At 37.6% G+C, this 17,425-nt stretch overlaps 1 protein-coding gene across 1 annotated transcript in view; it reads left to right on the plus strand.

Moving 5' to 3' along the window:
* Positions 1–17,425, plus strand: part of TEX9 (testis expressed 9) — a 50,688-nt gene that overhangs the window by 25,147 nt on the left and 8,116 nt on the right. Inside the window, 8 exon segments of the mRNA XM_026856418.1 lie at positions 664–727; positions 2,249–2,319; positions 5,848–5,896; positions 6,921–6,966; positions 6,969–6,996; positions 8,509–8,687; positions 12,530–12,612; positions 14,991–15,164. Coding sequence (XP_026712219.1) covers positions 664–727; positions 2,249–2,319; positions 5,848–5,896; positions 6,921–6,966; positions 6,969–6,996; positions 8,509–8,687; positions 12,530–12,612; positions 14,991–15,164 — 694 coding nt within the window.

Here is a 17,425-nt window from a genome sequence, read left to right on the forward strand (position 1 = left end):
GGGCCCGCGCTAGGCCTCGCCCCCAGCGCTGGGCGTGACGGATTTCTGCATTTAACACACTGACGTTACTTTAAAATTATGAATATGTAAGTGCTTAAGCCTGATAAAAAAAGTTGAAAAGCCTTAAGGCTTGTGCCCAGTGCAGTGCAAGCACGTTAAGAGCACTCGCGGGGTTCCCTGTCGGTTCTCACCAGCGGGCGGGGAGGCTGTGCGCGGAGCCGCCCTGCGCGGAGACCCGCCGGCAGAGCGCGGGAGCAGGCGCGGCCGGGACGCGGTGCAGCGCTGTAACCCCCCTGACCCCTTCCCCGAGGCCTGCTGCTCGCGTTCCCGAGGTGGAGACGGCGTTAAAAATGGAAAACGCCGAGGGGATAGACAGAAAATGTGTATTAAACAGTGACATGGCCAAAACCCAAGGGCATGCCTTGCCTCTCGGAATCGTAGCCTAAAAATCAGTTTCCTGGCCATAGGGCCTTATTGCTACTGGTTTGACAGACACCCAGGAAACTTGTCACCTAACTTTGTTAACACCCTGAGGTATATTTTGGTGGTCCTTTGTAGGAGTTACTACAATTTCACATAGTTCAGGCAGATATACTGTCACGTTTACATCTACTCCTTTTAAACCTTTCAGAAACTCAGTGACAAGCATTCTTACTCTTTCAGGCGACGGAATGCAGAATTAGAAGCAAAAACAAAAAAACTGGTGCGTCAGGCTGAAGAAGTAATGGTGAGTAGGTTATGCAGACCGTTACATAATTTAGCCTTGATTCACAGGCACACAGGGTCATGTTTCAAAAGAAATTATTTAGACCATGACAACTTAAAGTATTTTGGTTTCAAATGCAATCTAAGCTTTTAATTTCTTTTTTCAAAATTGTAAATTTTCACTAAAAACACACCCAAAAATAGTTTTTATGTAATTTTATCAGGTAAGGTAGAAGTTCACAAGATGCATTTGTGCGGATATATACATAAAACTACATTAAAACTTGTTTAAGAAAAATATCTGTAAGTGGGTTTATGTTTTAAATACAAAAAAAAAAAAAGTATTTGAAAACCAGATAGTGTTACAGTGACATCCTAGTGCAATAGGATCTACATTGTTCATGCTGAAAGAAATACAAAGAACAAGCAACATAAATAGAAAATATGTAGTTATTAAGACAGAAACTTTCTTAAAGCAGAAAAAATTCTTGTTTATTGTCTTTTAATATTGGTGTGGCTGTGTACCAGATTGAGTCAAGTTGTATAAGAATTGGACAAACTTAAAAAAGGGGATGGGGGAGGTATGATTTATCCTCCAAACAGTTTGGAGAAGGTGTTCTGCATATTAGATATATTCATTGTAAATGCACTCAGATAAATAAGGCTTAAAAACCAAATTATTAAGTCTGGAAAGCTGTATTGTATTCACTTTTCCTTCTGTTGAAACTTCATTTTTATGTCCTGTGAAAACATATTCATCTCTTGAGCTGTGACAAGCTGAGGCCAACTGCTTGGCATTTGAACAGAAGCAGATGAAGCGGCCAAAATAGCATCTAGTTTCTTTCCTTTAAAAACCAGCAACAACAAACCCACTTTATTTTTTTCTTCTCTAAATACAGCAGAAGATCAAATATTCTTAGGACACTTAATATACCACATGGCACTGCCAGATTGCACAGATATACATTTAACAACAAAAGAAAAACAGTCTTAAGTTTAAAAATCAAAAAACCCCACCCCAAACAGGATAACTGCATTTTGTTCTGGATTATGCTTTCTAACTGTAACTTAGCAACATAGAAGCTATCTGAACATTCAGACCGAGTTTTTCCCTGAAGTACATACAATGTCCAGTTATTGTCATATTAGATGAATAAAGATTTATTTTCAAGGCTTATTGTGCAATATGGAAAACTGAAAAACTGTTCCACCTGCTGTGCATTTGCTGCTCCTGTATTTCAGAGGAAAAGGAGGGAGGGTAACAGCATCTTGGATGATGTGAACCTGGGCCAAAGTTTTACGGGCAAAAGGCAATTACATGTTGTGGAGCAGAAATAAATGTTGGGGATAGCAATGGCATTTCAGTTTTTAGCCATCTTTTCCTGTGTTTGAGAAGTTCTTTTCCACAGTAGACTATAGTTTCCATTCTTTTCCATAGCAGACTGTAGTTGTTGTGATCTGTGATTTATAGCTATTTAATTCCTCTTTAATGGATTATATCCCCCCCAAAATGAATTTTTTTTTTTTTTTTTTGTAAATAAAGAAACGCCAACAGGAGATACTGTCTAGACCAGTTTCGGTACCGAGTAAGTCATGTGAAGACGACAGACAGAGGTATGTACTTTACAACTGCTGCATCTAATTTGTGGGAAATCTTTCACCCTGATCCTGCGCACACTGACTTGCACCCTAGTCACGCTCCTGTTTTATGCTGCACGCTGGATTATTTTTTCCTGTTATTTGAAACGATAGTAAGTAAGTGTAGTTCCTTGTTATTTTAAGGAAGTCTTCATTTTGCTGGAACGTTCTATCTAGGATGCTAAATAGTGCTAACATCTGTAAAAAAGCAAGGCAAGGTAACAGGTTTATTTGCAGTACAGAACAGTAGACGCTCAGCAGTAGATGGTTTTTAACCAGTTCAGCTGACAAAGCAAAGAAATAGACACTGGTTTACATTTAACTTGGCCTAAATGTTCCCGGACAGAATAAAAAAAAACCAAAACCAACCAAACACACACACACAAAACCCTAAGACAGACAAACCTTGAGCTGCCACCTTCTGGAACTTGGGTATCGTTACACTTCTGAGGCCGACATGCCTTCGGCCTGTGCGAACACACAACTGTGGGGTTTGGCCTGCGCGTTCAAACCCGTTACCTCTGGATGCACAGGCTGTATTTACCGAGATGTTCAAGGGTTTGTGTATAGTTAGTACTGGAAGCGGGTGAATTTACGATAGACTAATACACAGGGTATCAAGCATCGCATCTGGTAGGTTCCTAAATTTATGTTATCACTGATCTGGATAACAAAGATACAGGGCCAGACTACAAGGTGCTTCAAATCTTAAGATGCAGCTGGGAAACCATTTTGAAATAGTATCTATAAAAATCTGCTAGAGATGATCAAATAATTACTTCTGTGCAGAGTAAAAGCAAAAACAAGAAATGAGGGGGTTTTATGGACATAAAAGGGTGTTTCAGTACACAAGGTGTGACAGCAAGTCTGTGATAGAAGCCTGGCTATACCAGCAAAAGTTTGCTACTATAGTTTATTCCTGAGCTATTTTAAAGCTGTATCTGTCAGTTGTAAGAGGGGGGAAAAAAGAAACTCCACGTGTTATCAGTATAATTATGCTTTGCAAACAAATTCTGGATCTTGCTTTAGTTTTATGTTCAGTTAGATGGATTTTGAACAGTAGACAGAAGATTGTCAAGAACTTCAAACTGGAGTTGAGTTACAGAGCTGTTTTATGAAGAACATGATTGAAGGATCCAGCCCCACAAAGGGAGTTAATAGCTTTGATGGTATACATCTGAAATAAATGGGAGTGCTGGAAGAATTAAAAAAAAATATCATTGGCAATTAGCTTGTCAGAGTAGCAGCTGATCTACACAAATTAAAACACCTTAAAACAACCACAGTCTGTGTTCTGGTAAATGTTAATGTGAGAGAAGAATTGAAATCCCAGCTGTACATAAAAAAATTAGAAATGTGTGCTAGGAATTAGGCAAACTGATTATCCATGAGTGAACATTGAGGCCATTCAATTAGATTACTTCCAAGTATTTAATATTTAATTAAAAAATTTTTTTCTTTCAAAACTGTTCAAGCAGATAGGCCATAAATCTAAAGGAAGCACTTGAGATATTTCTGAAATATCCATTTGAAAGTTCCACTTAAGAAGAATGAATACTAAAGCAACTGGAAAGAAGGGGAGAAATGGAAGCAAAGAAGTAGCAGGAGGAAAAAACATTAAGGAAAAAAAAAAAGAGGAAGCAGAGGAAAGAAAAAAAAAAAAAGGCAACAAAGATTTAAGTCACTCTCCAAGTCAGTATATATTTTAAAACAAGCGTTCTGGAGTTTTTATAGCATAATTTTTGCAGAGAAACTTGAATTAGGTGGAGACAAAGCAGCTGGAGTGACATGGCACTGCAGTCAGCTTTTGTTTACGCTTCCCCGGGGAGAGCTCTGCCAGGCCGGTGGCGCTGCAGCCCAGGGCGCATGGGCGAGCGCGCCAGGCTGGGGGAGGATTAGCGAGCACACAGGGCTTGCTCATGCACAGGCAGCTTGTGTTTACGGGCAGGGATGGAATTGTTAAACGCTAGCTTCTGTTTCAGCGTTGCCACGGTACTCGTAGCTGCTGCTCTGTATACCTTTTCAGGATTTACACCTTAATTTCACATACAAAACAACTACAGAATTTTATGATGAGGTTTTAAAAATGGGTGGTTGTGTATGGGGAGGAGGGAAGAAACCATTCAGATTAAACAAGTTTGAGGAATTTAATGAACAACGAGGGGTTTTATTTTGTTTGTTGTTTTTTAAAAAAGAAGGCCCTGAGACAACAGATACAGTAGGAACAAATGAGTCTATTGATGGAAAGAACATTATTGTTTTCTTGAGTATACATGGCTGTATTTTAGAATAACATGCAAGTGCGATTTCTGTGGCAGCAAATCCTCACCTCCTGCATGCTCCCAAAGCTAGCCAATAGGAAGGCAGCATGAGGAAAACTGGGTAAATAGACAAAAACTAATCACCCTATTCTTGAAGTCTGTTGCCAACCACACACAGATGATTTCTGCAGGTTTTTCTGGATTAATGAAATATGGAGCTTTGTGCAGATAATTCTTGCTGATGAATAGATGTCTGTAAAATTTTTTAAGGCGAGATCTAAATATTTGCTCAAATCAGCTGGGCAAGAAAATTGAGGTGACTTGATGTGCCCAAAATTTAAATTTTGTTCCAGATCTTTTGTAAGCCAGCATTTTAATTGAAATAAAAATTTTTAAAGGGTAGTAAAAAAGTAGCCTTTCAATGTAATAACACAGATTCACATAACTCATTCTGAAAGAAAAAAAAAATTATGTATATCACAAGAAACTTGACCTGAATAGCACACAGCATGCTAAAACTTTGTGCTTATTTCCAGCAGATTTTAAAAATAATCATTTCACCTGAAATTCAGTTACTGAGAAGCATGGTTTTCAGCCACATAAGCAGATAAGAAAGCTGCTTTTTTATTCCTGATTTTTTTTTTTAAACTGTAAAATGGATACAGTATTTGTAATATGTATTTCAGAGAAAACTCTATGAGGCTTATTCACTTGATAGTCCCTGTCAGTTGACTTGACAACAGTCAGTCTAAGCATACAATTGCATTCTGTCTGAGGATGTAGAAGACACTGGTTTATATCTTCATTTTCTTGATATTAATTCAGGGATTTGTATGTCAGGTAGGCATATTAACTACCGAGCTGTTGGTGATCTTTGGTAACAGATTGCCAGTCTCTCTGGTTGAAGCTGATAATAAGTACTCCCTGGTACAGGGAATCAGTTCAATAAAAACTAGTGGTGGCAGCAACTGCCTGAATTGCAAGAGACAAGATTTAGATTCTGGTACCTCAGTAAACTGTTGGATTAGACACCCTAGACTCGCCAGGTGATTTAGAGAGCAGATGAGGTAGAATGGAAAGACGGAGAACGAGACTGAATTTATGACTTAACTTGGCATGTGTTCCCACCTTATCTGTATTGTTTACTCTGGACATATAAAATGTTATTCTTCTCATTCCGATAGGGGAGTTGATTTTGTTCTACAAGTTTAGTGAATGTTTAATTTTTAATTCCTTTCTGCAGAGATCCACTCTGTCCTGAAGTTTCACCTCTTACACGCTCCCACACCAAGGTATCAAAGTCAAAACTATCCTGGCTAATTTATCTTCTAGTATAATTTCCACATACTACTTCTGGTTTTGAAGCTGTGCTAGACTGGGGACTCACATGGATGGGTGGTAAGCCAGAAGGGAATGATATTCAAAGCAGTGCTGTAGGGACAGTGTTACCAGGGTTCCTCAGTGCCACTGGTAGTTAATCAGATTTAATTTTTGTGTTCTAAATTTCCTCTTCTGTAAAGTATTGACAGAAGTGTTCATTATTTTGAATGTCAAATTAAGAATTCCAAGTGCAAAATATTAGAACAAAATTAATTTCTTCCTTTCTCCCCTTCTACACCCCCCCCCCAGTATAATACTAAAGGCAGTACTACTGTCTTTTAGATGTAATAATGAACAAGTAGTCAAAATAACTGAACACATGAAGGGAATTATAATGGAAAAAGGATGTTGAGATTAGGAACAAACTCAATAGTCTTTAATTAAAATGGCATTGAATCTTTTAGGAGGTAAGCTAAAGCTTCCAAAATACTACCTTCAATTATTTATCAAAATACGGTAGAAAAAACCCTAATTGTTGAAGAACATTTACATGGGTGAAAGTAACACAAATATTGTTAGATCTTCCTTCTGCAGGGAATTTATAAGATTAAAATAATACCTAAAAATAGCGCTTTTTTTTTTGGAAGGTATGATAAGCATTTTTCAAATATATGCACTCTATTGACAGTTTGGTAGTTAATATCTTGATAATAGCTGATATAAGCCTTGCTTATGCATGAATTTATTATGGGTATGTGTGCAAAAACTCCCACAAGCAAATAACTTGGGCACATGGACATAAAAGTTGCAAGATAAAGACAAATGCAGATAAAACTGAAAAATTGTGCTTTTGAAAGTTTGAGAAGCATAGTTTGAAAAGTATCCTTGAGTCTGAATATATGAAAAAGAAATTTTAAAAACCCACAAAAAAATAGAAAAAAAAAAATTTCTAACTAATTAAAAAAAAAAATCACTACTTTCTGACAAAATTTGTAGCTAGCAAACAAGAAGCAATGTGCTTCCATGACCATGGCTCACAACAGAAAAGGAAGGGAAAGAGAACAACTTCAAGGTATATTATGCACATATCTCTGTACTAAAATATTGTAGGTGCTGTTTTTGTCTATCAGATTATTTTTATTCATGTGTGCTGCTACATTTATATATATTTGTATAAATAAATGTGTTGAACTTTTGGTGCTCCCCAGTCAGCTCCACCGTGTAGTTGTTTACTTGCATAGAGCACCAAAAATTATTAGTGAACAGATGTGATTGATATTACAACAATGAAGCTGTTGCTTTCTGCACAGGCACTTCTCAGGGCTGACAGCTGATGTTAACTCCTTCAGTGAAAAGATGCCTAACAAGATACATGTGGGAAATACATCATCTGAGGCAGCCGGAGAGCGTACAAGTCAGTGGTGCAGACTGATTTGTGATCAGGCTTGTGACAGGAAACATGAGGCCCTTGAGGGTCTCCCCTATTTTGGTGAATTCTTGGGCTCACAGGACAAGAGCGAGTCAGTAATAGTACCACAACTTTGGGGAGTTTCAAGCTGAAAAGCTCCAGCCGTGTAGGTAGCAAATTCAAGCTTGTAAAAGTAAGAAATGAAAAAATGGAGATCTAAGGCAGGGGGCGGGGCTTAAAATCGTGGGAGCAAATTAAAACTGCCACAGGATATGGACAAATACAAAATAGGACACAGATTGTCTGCAAGGTGGCAGAACATGGAATTGACACAGGCTGAGGGTGTTTTTCAGGACTGAAAGTCTCTCGTAGAGCCTTTGAACCTCCCTTGGGCTGTTCAGAGGCGGCTGGCACCACGTCATGGCCTTTAGAAGGGGAGCTGTGCAGGTACAGGACCTGCAGGGTGAGCCCACAGCTGGGGGAGAAAGTAAGCAGCTAGGAAGAGTTTGGAGGCTGCATTGCAATGAGGATATATTGGAATAAGAATTTAGGAGCTTCAGATCCTGTGGGAACTAATGTCATCTTTTTATCAAAGCAAGCTGAGGAGACACCCGGTGCAGCAGGTGTGTCACACACCTTGTGTTTCAGTTCTGTGAAATCTTTGGTATGCAGCTTCTAGGATCAGTGGGGTTTCCTAGGCCAGGCAGAATGATACGGAAATTGTGGTAAGGCAGGAGTATAGCCGGAAAGGACAGAGTTTGAGAGGTTAACATGCGGAGGGAAAACCAGCAGAATTTAAGGCAGAGGATGGTAGCTAAAGCCAAGAAAACATTCCTCGGTTTCTTTCTTTTACTTCGACTTAGTTATGAAGTTGCTGGATGAGAAGACCATGCCAAAATATTCTCTGTAGAGAAAGGTGCTGTTTTTTCTGCCTCCTACATCATAATATGTAAAATCCTGTAGTTGTTTATGTGGAATTTGGTAAAAGTATGCTACATAAAGGAAATGGGAAATTGCCATCAATGTATCTTTCATATGAACACGAGCAATGAAGCTGCATTAGTGTACACAGAGTACATAGAACCCGGTATACTCTTAAAAATAGCAAATACACTAAATTTTGGATTTTTTTTTTTTGTTGTAAATTTAAAATCTAGAGTTTGCTTTTTTTTTTAGTTCAAAAATAAGAAACCTGGAAGTACAAAGTGGTGATGATGTTGCAGTACTGGAGGATTGCACAGATTTTTCTTTAGCAAAAACGATAAGCAAAATTGAAGAAAAACTAGAGAAAGGAAGCTTACCAGATTGTCTAGATGATGATATTATTCCAAGCGTTGGAAATGAAATTGGAGCAGGTACGTTTCCTCCCATGGTTAAGTACTTTTATTCTTGCTTCTTCCCTGTTAGAAATGGGTTCTTCTGGGGGGGGGAAAAAAAAAGGTTTCTGTAGAAATTATAGGGAAAGTTCTAAAGCTCTTAAAGGAAAAGTAAAAGAAGGTTTTTCTTCTTTATGTAGTCCTAGAGGAAGGTCAGGTCACATACAAATAATCATGGGAAAAAGTGAATCTTTATCTTCATTTCCACCTTTGCAGGAAGACACTTGGATGGCTACATGTGTTGGGTATGTGCATAACAGCTGATTCATTTCACTGGGGAGACAGAAATACATGACGCTAAGCTTGTATTTCCAAAAAGACAAGCTTCAGTCCTCCAGACAGATTCTGCCTGTAGAGGAAAAAGCCTTTCCCCAGATCAGTGCTGTGGATCTTAGTAAGTGGCTTAAATGAAGTAACATTTCAGCTACAGTGCTTGAATGAGAACCCTCCAGATACTTTCCCACTCCAAATGGTGTGTTTCTGTTTATCCTGGAAATAACTTAGGAAAGGGGATTGCAGCATTTGCCAGCGAAGCTAAAGGCATGATGCACATCTGTCTTTTGGCTCCGGTGTGCTAAGAGTGAGTTTATGTAGTTACTTACAATGCTAAAGCAAGCATGAAGGCAGAGATCCACTGCAGTAGTATAAAACACCAAAAACTTCTTTTAATCTAACAGCTGGATGTCAACAAGCATGCCAACACAGAAATAACTTGATTTCTAATCGTGTGTAATCCAGTGCACACCTTTTGTTAATAAGTGCCCCCAAACAAATCCTCAGATACCTTTCTTTACAGTTCTTGTTCCTGAACTAAAAAGAAATTTCTTTGCACTGCACTGGAAGCTTACACCAAATAAATTCAAGGTAACTAAGTAAGAGTTATTACTGGTGCTTAGCAATGAGGTCTTGTGGACCAAGGGCACGTATTTGAGTACTGAGAACTGTCTCTGTAACATTAATGATGAAATGAAAATACTCTGGATTGACTTTGCTGTCTAAATTTGATATGCCTCCTTGATGTGCTGAGTACGTTACTGAAGAGCGTGCAAGCAGCGTCAAACTCAGAGAACCCTTACAGTTTTCACAAAGAAGTAGATGCAGATACTAAATAGGCCTTGTTGTGGAGTGGGCCAGTCCCTTAGCTGGGCTCTCCTAGTAAGGGGGTCCTGAGGCTTATGCACCCTTGCAGGGCTTCATAGGCCAACGCGCTGGTAAAGTTCTAGAGCATCATCGTTTCCCTGAGCATCTTGCAGCACTGTTCCTGGATTTAGGGTCCATATCTTTATTTCACGAGCACAGGTTATGACAGGGCAGGCTTTTTCCTGCCAACACAGTAGCTTACACATTATTTTTTCAGGGGCTTTGAGGGTTATAACTCAACTCTGCAGTAACAAGCAATGGCAAAAACACACAGAAATGTAGAAGGCTGAAAATAAAACTCTATTTGTATCTAATGTACCCGCACACATACAAACAAAAAACCTTTACTGTCATACTTCACACTGATCTTCACATTACCTCAGGAATTCAAGGTGCCTCATCTTCCATGTAGGGTATCTGAGTTTCTCAAATACCCTTTTATTATTACCATTTTCTTAAACCGTTGGTTACTTTATAAGCTAAGGCCATCCTAATTAAGTGATATCCCCCCTTCTCATCAAGTGATTAAAATTAACCAATTAGGAAGCTAGTTGTTTAATTATCTTTACCTCTTGTGAGAATTCAGACTAACTTTGGATCGTAGCCACCTCCCAAGGCTGATCTGTTTCTAGCTGTGCTCTTGGATTTTCAACAAGTTTTACTACTAAGTGCCCTTAATGACACAAAGCTGTCTAAGAAGAGATTTGTGGACTAGTGACTGAGTAAGAGGCAACAAAATGGTAAAAAGAAACAACTGTTTTTTTGCAGGCAGTGGTATAGCCCTAGAGTGATCTGTCATGGACTTTACATTTTTCAATATACAGAAAAATAACCTGGAAAAAAGGAATGATAGATGGTAAAGAAATTTGTATGTGAAACAATGATTTTGTGATAGTTAAAGCTGACATTGAAGTGTTGTAGAAGAATCTCGTAGTACTGAGTGAGGTGATAGAACAGAGGTTTATATTTAGCATTAAAAAGTGCAAATTAATGCTGACAGAAAAAACAACTCCAGTTACACTTAACTCATGAGCTGGACTTTGTTTAGTTATTACTAATTAAGATGTCTCCAAAAGCATAAACTTCTTGCTTGTTCCCAGTGGAAAAGGCAAATTGATTGTTAGAACTCCTCCAGAAGATAACAAAAGACAAAATACTGTACTGTTATCATTATGCTGTTATCTAATGGATGCTACCTCATCTTGTGTATGACTCTCAGTTCTGCACACCCCATCCCAAATCCAGGATGCAGAACTAGGAAAGATACAGGAAAGAGTATATAGTAGCAATAAGAAGTGTGGAACAACTTCAGTTTGAATCTTCAGTTTGAAAACAAAACGTTTGAGAGCAGCATGAAAGATTCTGCAATGAAAACAGCAGTGGTAAAGGGAGAGCTGTCTTTGTAATGCAAACACAAGTAAATGCCACATTAAATTGGATTTAAAGCAAGCTATACAAAGTGTTGTTCTTTCACACAATGTATAATTAAATTAGCCAACTCGTTGCCACAGGATATTGTGAATGCCAAAGTACAATATGTTTTATGAAGAAAATCAAACAACGTAATAGAATTACCGTGAAAGAGTATTAAACTTGATGGCTTCAATATGGTCTCCATCTCAGGGTAGCCACTAGGTACCAGAAGCTAGCAAGGATAAACAGAGGAGAAAAGTCATTCTGTATCTTATTTTTTCATGGTGTTTTCCTAAATCCTACTTATTATTGGCCTCTGCAGAGTTACAACTTAAGATGCAATTGACAGTTGATAAGGGAAGGTGGGTGAAATGAAAATAATTCCTGTTACAGCAGTTGATCACATGTGCCCACCCATCCCTTCACGTCCAGTTCCAGATACACCTCCTCCACTTTATTCTTTCCCCCCGGTACCTGCTGTGGGGAATGTCTATCCCTGTGTTGCTCAGCTTGGTTCTCACACTGTTTCCATGCTTTGTGCCTGTGGCAGTTCAGGGGGAGTTCCTTGGGAATAAGCTGGGGAAGATGTGGGCAATAGAGAGTAAAAGAACATATTGTTCACACGGAGCTTTTTTTCATAATAGGAATACGTTTCTTAGCTGTCCAAGAGCAAGAAAGTACTTAATCTGGGAAAAAAAACCCATCTGATTACCTTGATTTAATTTTAAACTATTAATTGAATAATGTTACCAGTGTACTTAAAAAACGCATAGACTATCGTGTGGGAGGGGTACTTCCTAATAGGAGGGGTTTGCAATATACATTTAATTCCTTGTTGTGAGTAGTTTAAAAATACTTTGGGTCTAACTACAGACTTTGTAGCTACAGATTGACTGTAATGTAGACATACTCTACAACATATTTTTCTTGACTTCAGTCTCAAGGAATGCTGTAACGTGTAGCGTAGTCTGACAAAAGTTTCCAATAGGTGTCAATTTTGAGAATTTTAAGTCTTCTACATTTTAAAGGTGTCGAGTTCAGTCATTAAAATGAAAAATCTGTACAAAGATGTGCGTAAGAATGAGAAACTTGTAACATTTATTTAGAAATCTGAGGTTTTATTTGCCTATTTTGCTTTAATAATTATAAACAATGTAGTGTTTTTAAAAACAAGAAGATGGAAGTAAGTTTTTACATCAGTCTTGCTTCTTTTCTGCATTGAATAATGAGTACTTGTGGATATTAAATGTCACTTTTTATGTTCACAGAAGCTCAAATCCGGTTTCTTAAGGCACAGTTACGTGTTATGCAGGAAGAGCTGGATAGTGTAGTGTGTGAATGCAGGAAAAAGGTAAGAGCTGAGTTTTCTCATCTGTAGAATGTTCCCCTTTAACAAATAATCATAACAGAATTCCCTCAAGCTTTCCTTTTCAAGAGCTAAGGTTTTATTTATTTATTTATTTTTAATTTCCTAAAAATTTAAGAGTCAAGGATAGCCATTTCTGTATAAATGGCATCTTGGGCTAAAAGCTTGTGAAATATACTTCATGAAAAAAGCTGTGAGGCAGTGAAGGAGCACTGGGATTGAAGATGTGCCCTAGGGACGCTGTGGTGCTGCGGAGTGCCCCAGCCATCACTGCTGGGGAGGAGAGCATTACCAGGGCCCGAGGAGCAGGAGGAGGGTACAGCAGCAGGCAAATACAGAATTTGGTATACAGAGAGAAGATGAGCGGTGCCCAGGGCTCGGTGACGGAAGAAGAGGCATGTTCAGGGCAGAATGAGATCTAAAGCAGCTTTGAGAGATTCAGTCAGGCGCTTTGGGTGTCCTTGGTGGAACCAAGTGTGGAAACTGCTGACCTGTGATCCACTTTAAGTGGAATATTGTAATCAAAACAGAAATTAGGCTTTCTCCATTCTCATGATAACACTTGATGTGGAGGACTGTGTTTGGAATTACATATTTGGGCAAATCAGACTGAAGTTAAGGCATGGTGAAGCTACAGTGATATTTTACTGTCAGGGTGTACTCCAAGCGCGATTGATGATCTGCACTCTCTAGCAGTATGCTTTCAGGTGATGCTCAAACATCTCTTGAACTGTAAAACCTTAAATAGTGTGTGTCTGTCTGCCACAGGGATCACCTCTTTTTCATGCATTTGTAATCAAGCAAGTTTTTTGAACTAACTTCCCATTTTACTCAAATCAGATTATTCGTAGTTGTGGTCTTAACTTCAGAATGCTTTTCTCCACCTATTCCCCGGGCCCCAATGTGATGATGACATTCAGAACATATGGCAAAACCACCTATAAGTTTTCTCTCAAAATTTTAATTTAGAGTTGATATTAAATAAGTTTTTTGAGATGGGTTCCTGGAGAAAATCTTTAGAAGGAATTATATTTTAATATTTTACATCTATATACTTTATTCCATTTTTATAAATACAGGTGCTTCTGCATTTAAATACTTCTATGCTGTGATCAGAAGAAAGTTGTTACAGTAGATTTTAAAGACATTTTCATTTTCAAATCAAATATAATTTTCTCAGTAGCTATTGAACTTCATCATTCCATGCCAAAAATACTACAGAATTCAGTTCCTATAGCAGATGACAGAAGACAACCTGGTACCTATTCTTGTCCTGCTCCCATAGCACTCTGTATGTAAATGTATCACTTTGGGTACTAGTATTTCTGGTCTGAAAATAACTTTATTACATTCAGAAGGTCACCAAAATTTCATATTGGCAAAGCCTTGAGATAGATTCTGGGTTTTGTTCCAATTCACAGTCCAATTATTCCAAGGAAGCAGTAAATCTGTTTTAAATATAAAGTGGGAATTTCTGAGGGGCATGCAGTCACATGAAACTTAGGGCAAAGCACATATATTTCCCAGGTGAGAAGTATGTGTTCCAGGGGCTGAGAGGACAGGAGAGAAAGGCTCCTTCTCATAGAAACTCCACTTCTGTATGTGCCTTGATTTATTTTTCTTAAAGAAATGGAGGGCATAATGTATCTCTGAAATAACCTACATTAGTATTCACTTAGAATGTTTAAAAGGTTATAAAAGAAAAATGCCTTGAAATTCTAATGCTTAATGTGGGATGTAATTGCCAGTAGGTCATGAATCTAATACAGGATTCACTTGATGTTAAGAGAATCTTGAATTTGAATACTTGATGTATCCTGGATTATTAGCTTGCTTTTAAGTCAAAACCACATAATCTTCTAGAACATAATGGATTGATTTATCAGTAATTATATTCTCTTCTTTTTCCCAGAATTTTTCCTAATGTGTGCGTTTAGCTATTCTCACCAAAATGTCACAAAATTTACGTGCCACTGTTATTCATATTATTCTATAACATTTTGATAGTTCTCAAAACCTTTGAACTATGAGAAATTAAATGTTTTATGTACTGCTACAAGACAGTTCCAGGTAAAAGACTGCAGAAAATTACTATGAGAAAGTTGTTACTGTTGTTTGAAATATTGTCCTGGTAAATGGTTTTCTTTTGTTTTCTTTGTCTTAGTAGTTTTCTTTCTTAAAACATTTATGAAATCCATCATGAAGAATCTAAACATTTGAAAACAATATCATTTTTAAAAACCTTTATCTCCATATTTACAATATGTATATTTTTACTGCATTCTATTTAAAAAACATTACTATTGCATTATTCTGCTTCTGTGCAATAATTTGTGGGTTTTTTTTTAATTACTGTCAAATAGGATGATGAAAATCAGAATTTAAAGTCTAAGCTTAAAGATACTGAAGAAGAAAACACCAGACTGCAACGAACAATCCGTCTGCAACATTCTCAGACTGAAAAGTACAAAATGTTGTCACAAGAAGCAAACAGCAGAAGTGAAGGGTTACAACAAGAGGTCATTGCACTGGGAAAGGTATTGCAGATATTAGTCTCATTTGTCTCACAAAAGGGAAGACAACACATCAAATCACAACACATCAAATCACCCTCTGTACCTTAGTTTGATAGAATTGTATCCAGTGATCCCCTTAGCATTCAGTCTCTGATAATAGTTCTAGAAATTGTATTTTTTTAAATGGTCTAGTCACTTTTTAAAAGGAAGAAATAATATATTTTACTAATTGCTTTTGTTCTTCTACAGTCTGCTTCTACAGACTGCTTCTACAGTCATATATTTCTGTATTTTAACATTAAAATCTTGGGTAAAAGACCCACAAGAGACAAAGCAACCTTTTCAGAAACTGCTATCAAATTCACAGAGGAATATTGAAAAATACAGGGAAATTTTATTTTTCTGGTTTTAATTATAATTGTTAAAAATTACTTCAGTAATAATTTTATTGCAAACTGCAGAACCTGTTTAAAAAAACCACCTGCAGCTTACATTAGTATCTTATGCAGGTAGAGGAGAGGATGTGTCGTTCTTCTTGAAAATGAACTGTTTGAAAAACAGCCATTCCAGTTCGGATGAATCAGAATTAACCTGGCTCCTGCTGGAGGCCACATATGCAAAATTGTATATGTGCCTAGTGTAACAGATGGCCTGCATACACAGCTTTGTTTGTTTGGAACTTAATCTAAGAGCAGCATGTGTTTTTCTTTAATTACTCAGAGCTAGCGAGGTTGACTTCAAAATCATGTAATATGATTTATATTTATATTATCATGTAATATGATAGTATTGTGTAGTACATGTAGTGTAACGAGGAGAATGTTTCACTTAAAAATCTGGGGAAAACAGAGCACAACTCAGCCTAACAAAGTCTCATTATACTTCCATTAAATCATACTATGCATTTCTATAGGCATGCTTTCATCTTAAAGTTATGTAGTTCTGGCATTTTAAAACTAAAATGTTCTAAGTTTGTGTGTTCTTTTCATGCAGATACTTGGAGGTTTTGAGTTCTCTTAAATAAGTACCCTGATTGTTGATTCTTTCAGGAAAAATCCTTAGTAGTAGTTAGTACTCATACTACTCATCAGCTCACAGTAAATAGGGCTAAGAGATACAGAGTCTGTTCTCCTAAACCAAACCATCCTGGGCATAAGTTTGTTTAACCTGTGCTTAAAGCCTTCTGTGATGGCACTTTCCATAATTGCCTTAGTCGGTGCTGGTTCTTGTACACAGGCAATCACAGAAACCTTCTCCCAGTATTTGGGAGATGTCTGTTGCGATGGAAAGTTTATTCACTTCCTCTGTGCAGCAGCGACCATATCCAGTGTGGTCACTTTCCTCACTGGTCTTTGCTCTGGATTGACTGTCCTCAGTTGCTTCAGCTGTTCCTAATAGGTTCTGTTTTCTAAAATTTCTCCAGGTTACTGATCAGATATGATCATGACAAATAGTGGTAGTTCTTTAAAATACTAAGAAAGCATAAAAAAGGCAAGTACATGTAATAAATTATTTTACATTTTTTTTCTGATACAAAAAATTATCTGACTGCCAAAAACATGCATTTAAAAATAATTTTGCAGTAACTGCTTAAATATCCTACAGACTTAGCAAACTTTAATTCTTTAGGTATGAAGATTCAACGCTATAGAATTAACGTAGTTGTAGATTAATTCTAGACATACGCTTAAAAACAATTTCCTTTGAACGCGGGCCTGAATTTATACTGCTGCGCAGCTAAACTCGCAAGACTGATGCTTTCAGTCTAGAGAAAGTTCTCTGTACAGTTGAGATAGCACAAACGTAACCTCGGATTTTGGGGGGTTTTGTTGCTTCTGTTGGGATGCAGCAGAAATGGTAGATGTGTGATACATGCTGTCCCAAGCTTCCTTAGGTTATCAACAAGTTACACAAGTTCATTAGTCCCCCAGCTACGTTTTTTGTATGTGCCTAGGCAAAGATTCTCACCAGGTTTTCACAATTTACCTGATACGTAGTAATTAGTTTGTTATTTTTACATTTCGTTCTTTGGTGTTTGATCTCTGTGACCATTTTGGCTGGAACACCCACCTCAGGCAGCAGGTGAATTCTGATGCTCCCCAAAACTTCCATCCTCTTCTTTCCAGCATTCCTTGAGACTGAAGTCAAGAAAAATATGTTGTAGAGTATGTCTACATTACAGTCAATCTGTAGCTACAAAGTCTGTAGTTAGACCCAAAGTATTTTTAAACTACTCACAACAAGGAATTAAATGTATATTGCAAACCCCTCCTATTAGGAAG

The sequence above is a fragment of the Athene cunicularia genome (genome assembly GCF_003259725.1).
Source record: "Athene cunicularia isolate RWA chromosome 10 unlocalized genomic scaffold, athCun1 chr10_part1, whole genome shotgun sequence".
Lineage (NCBI taxonomy): Eukaryota > Metazoa > Chordata > Aves > Strigiformes > Strigidae > Athene > Athene cunicularia.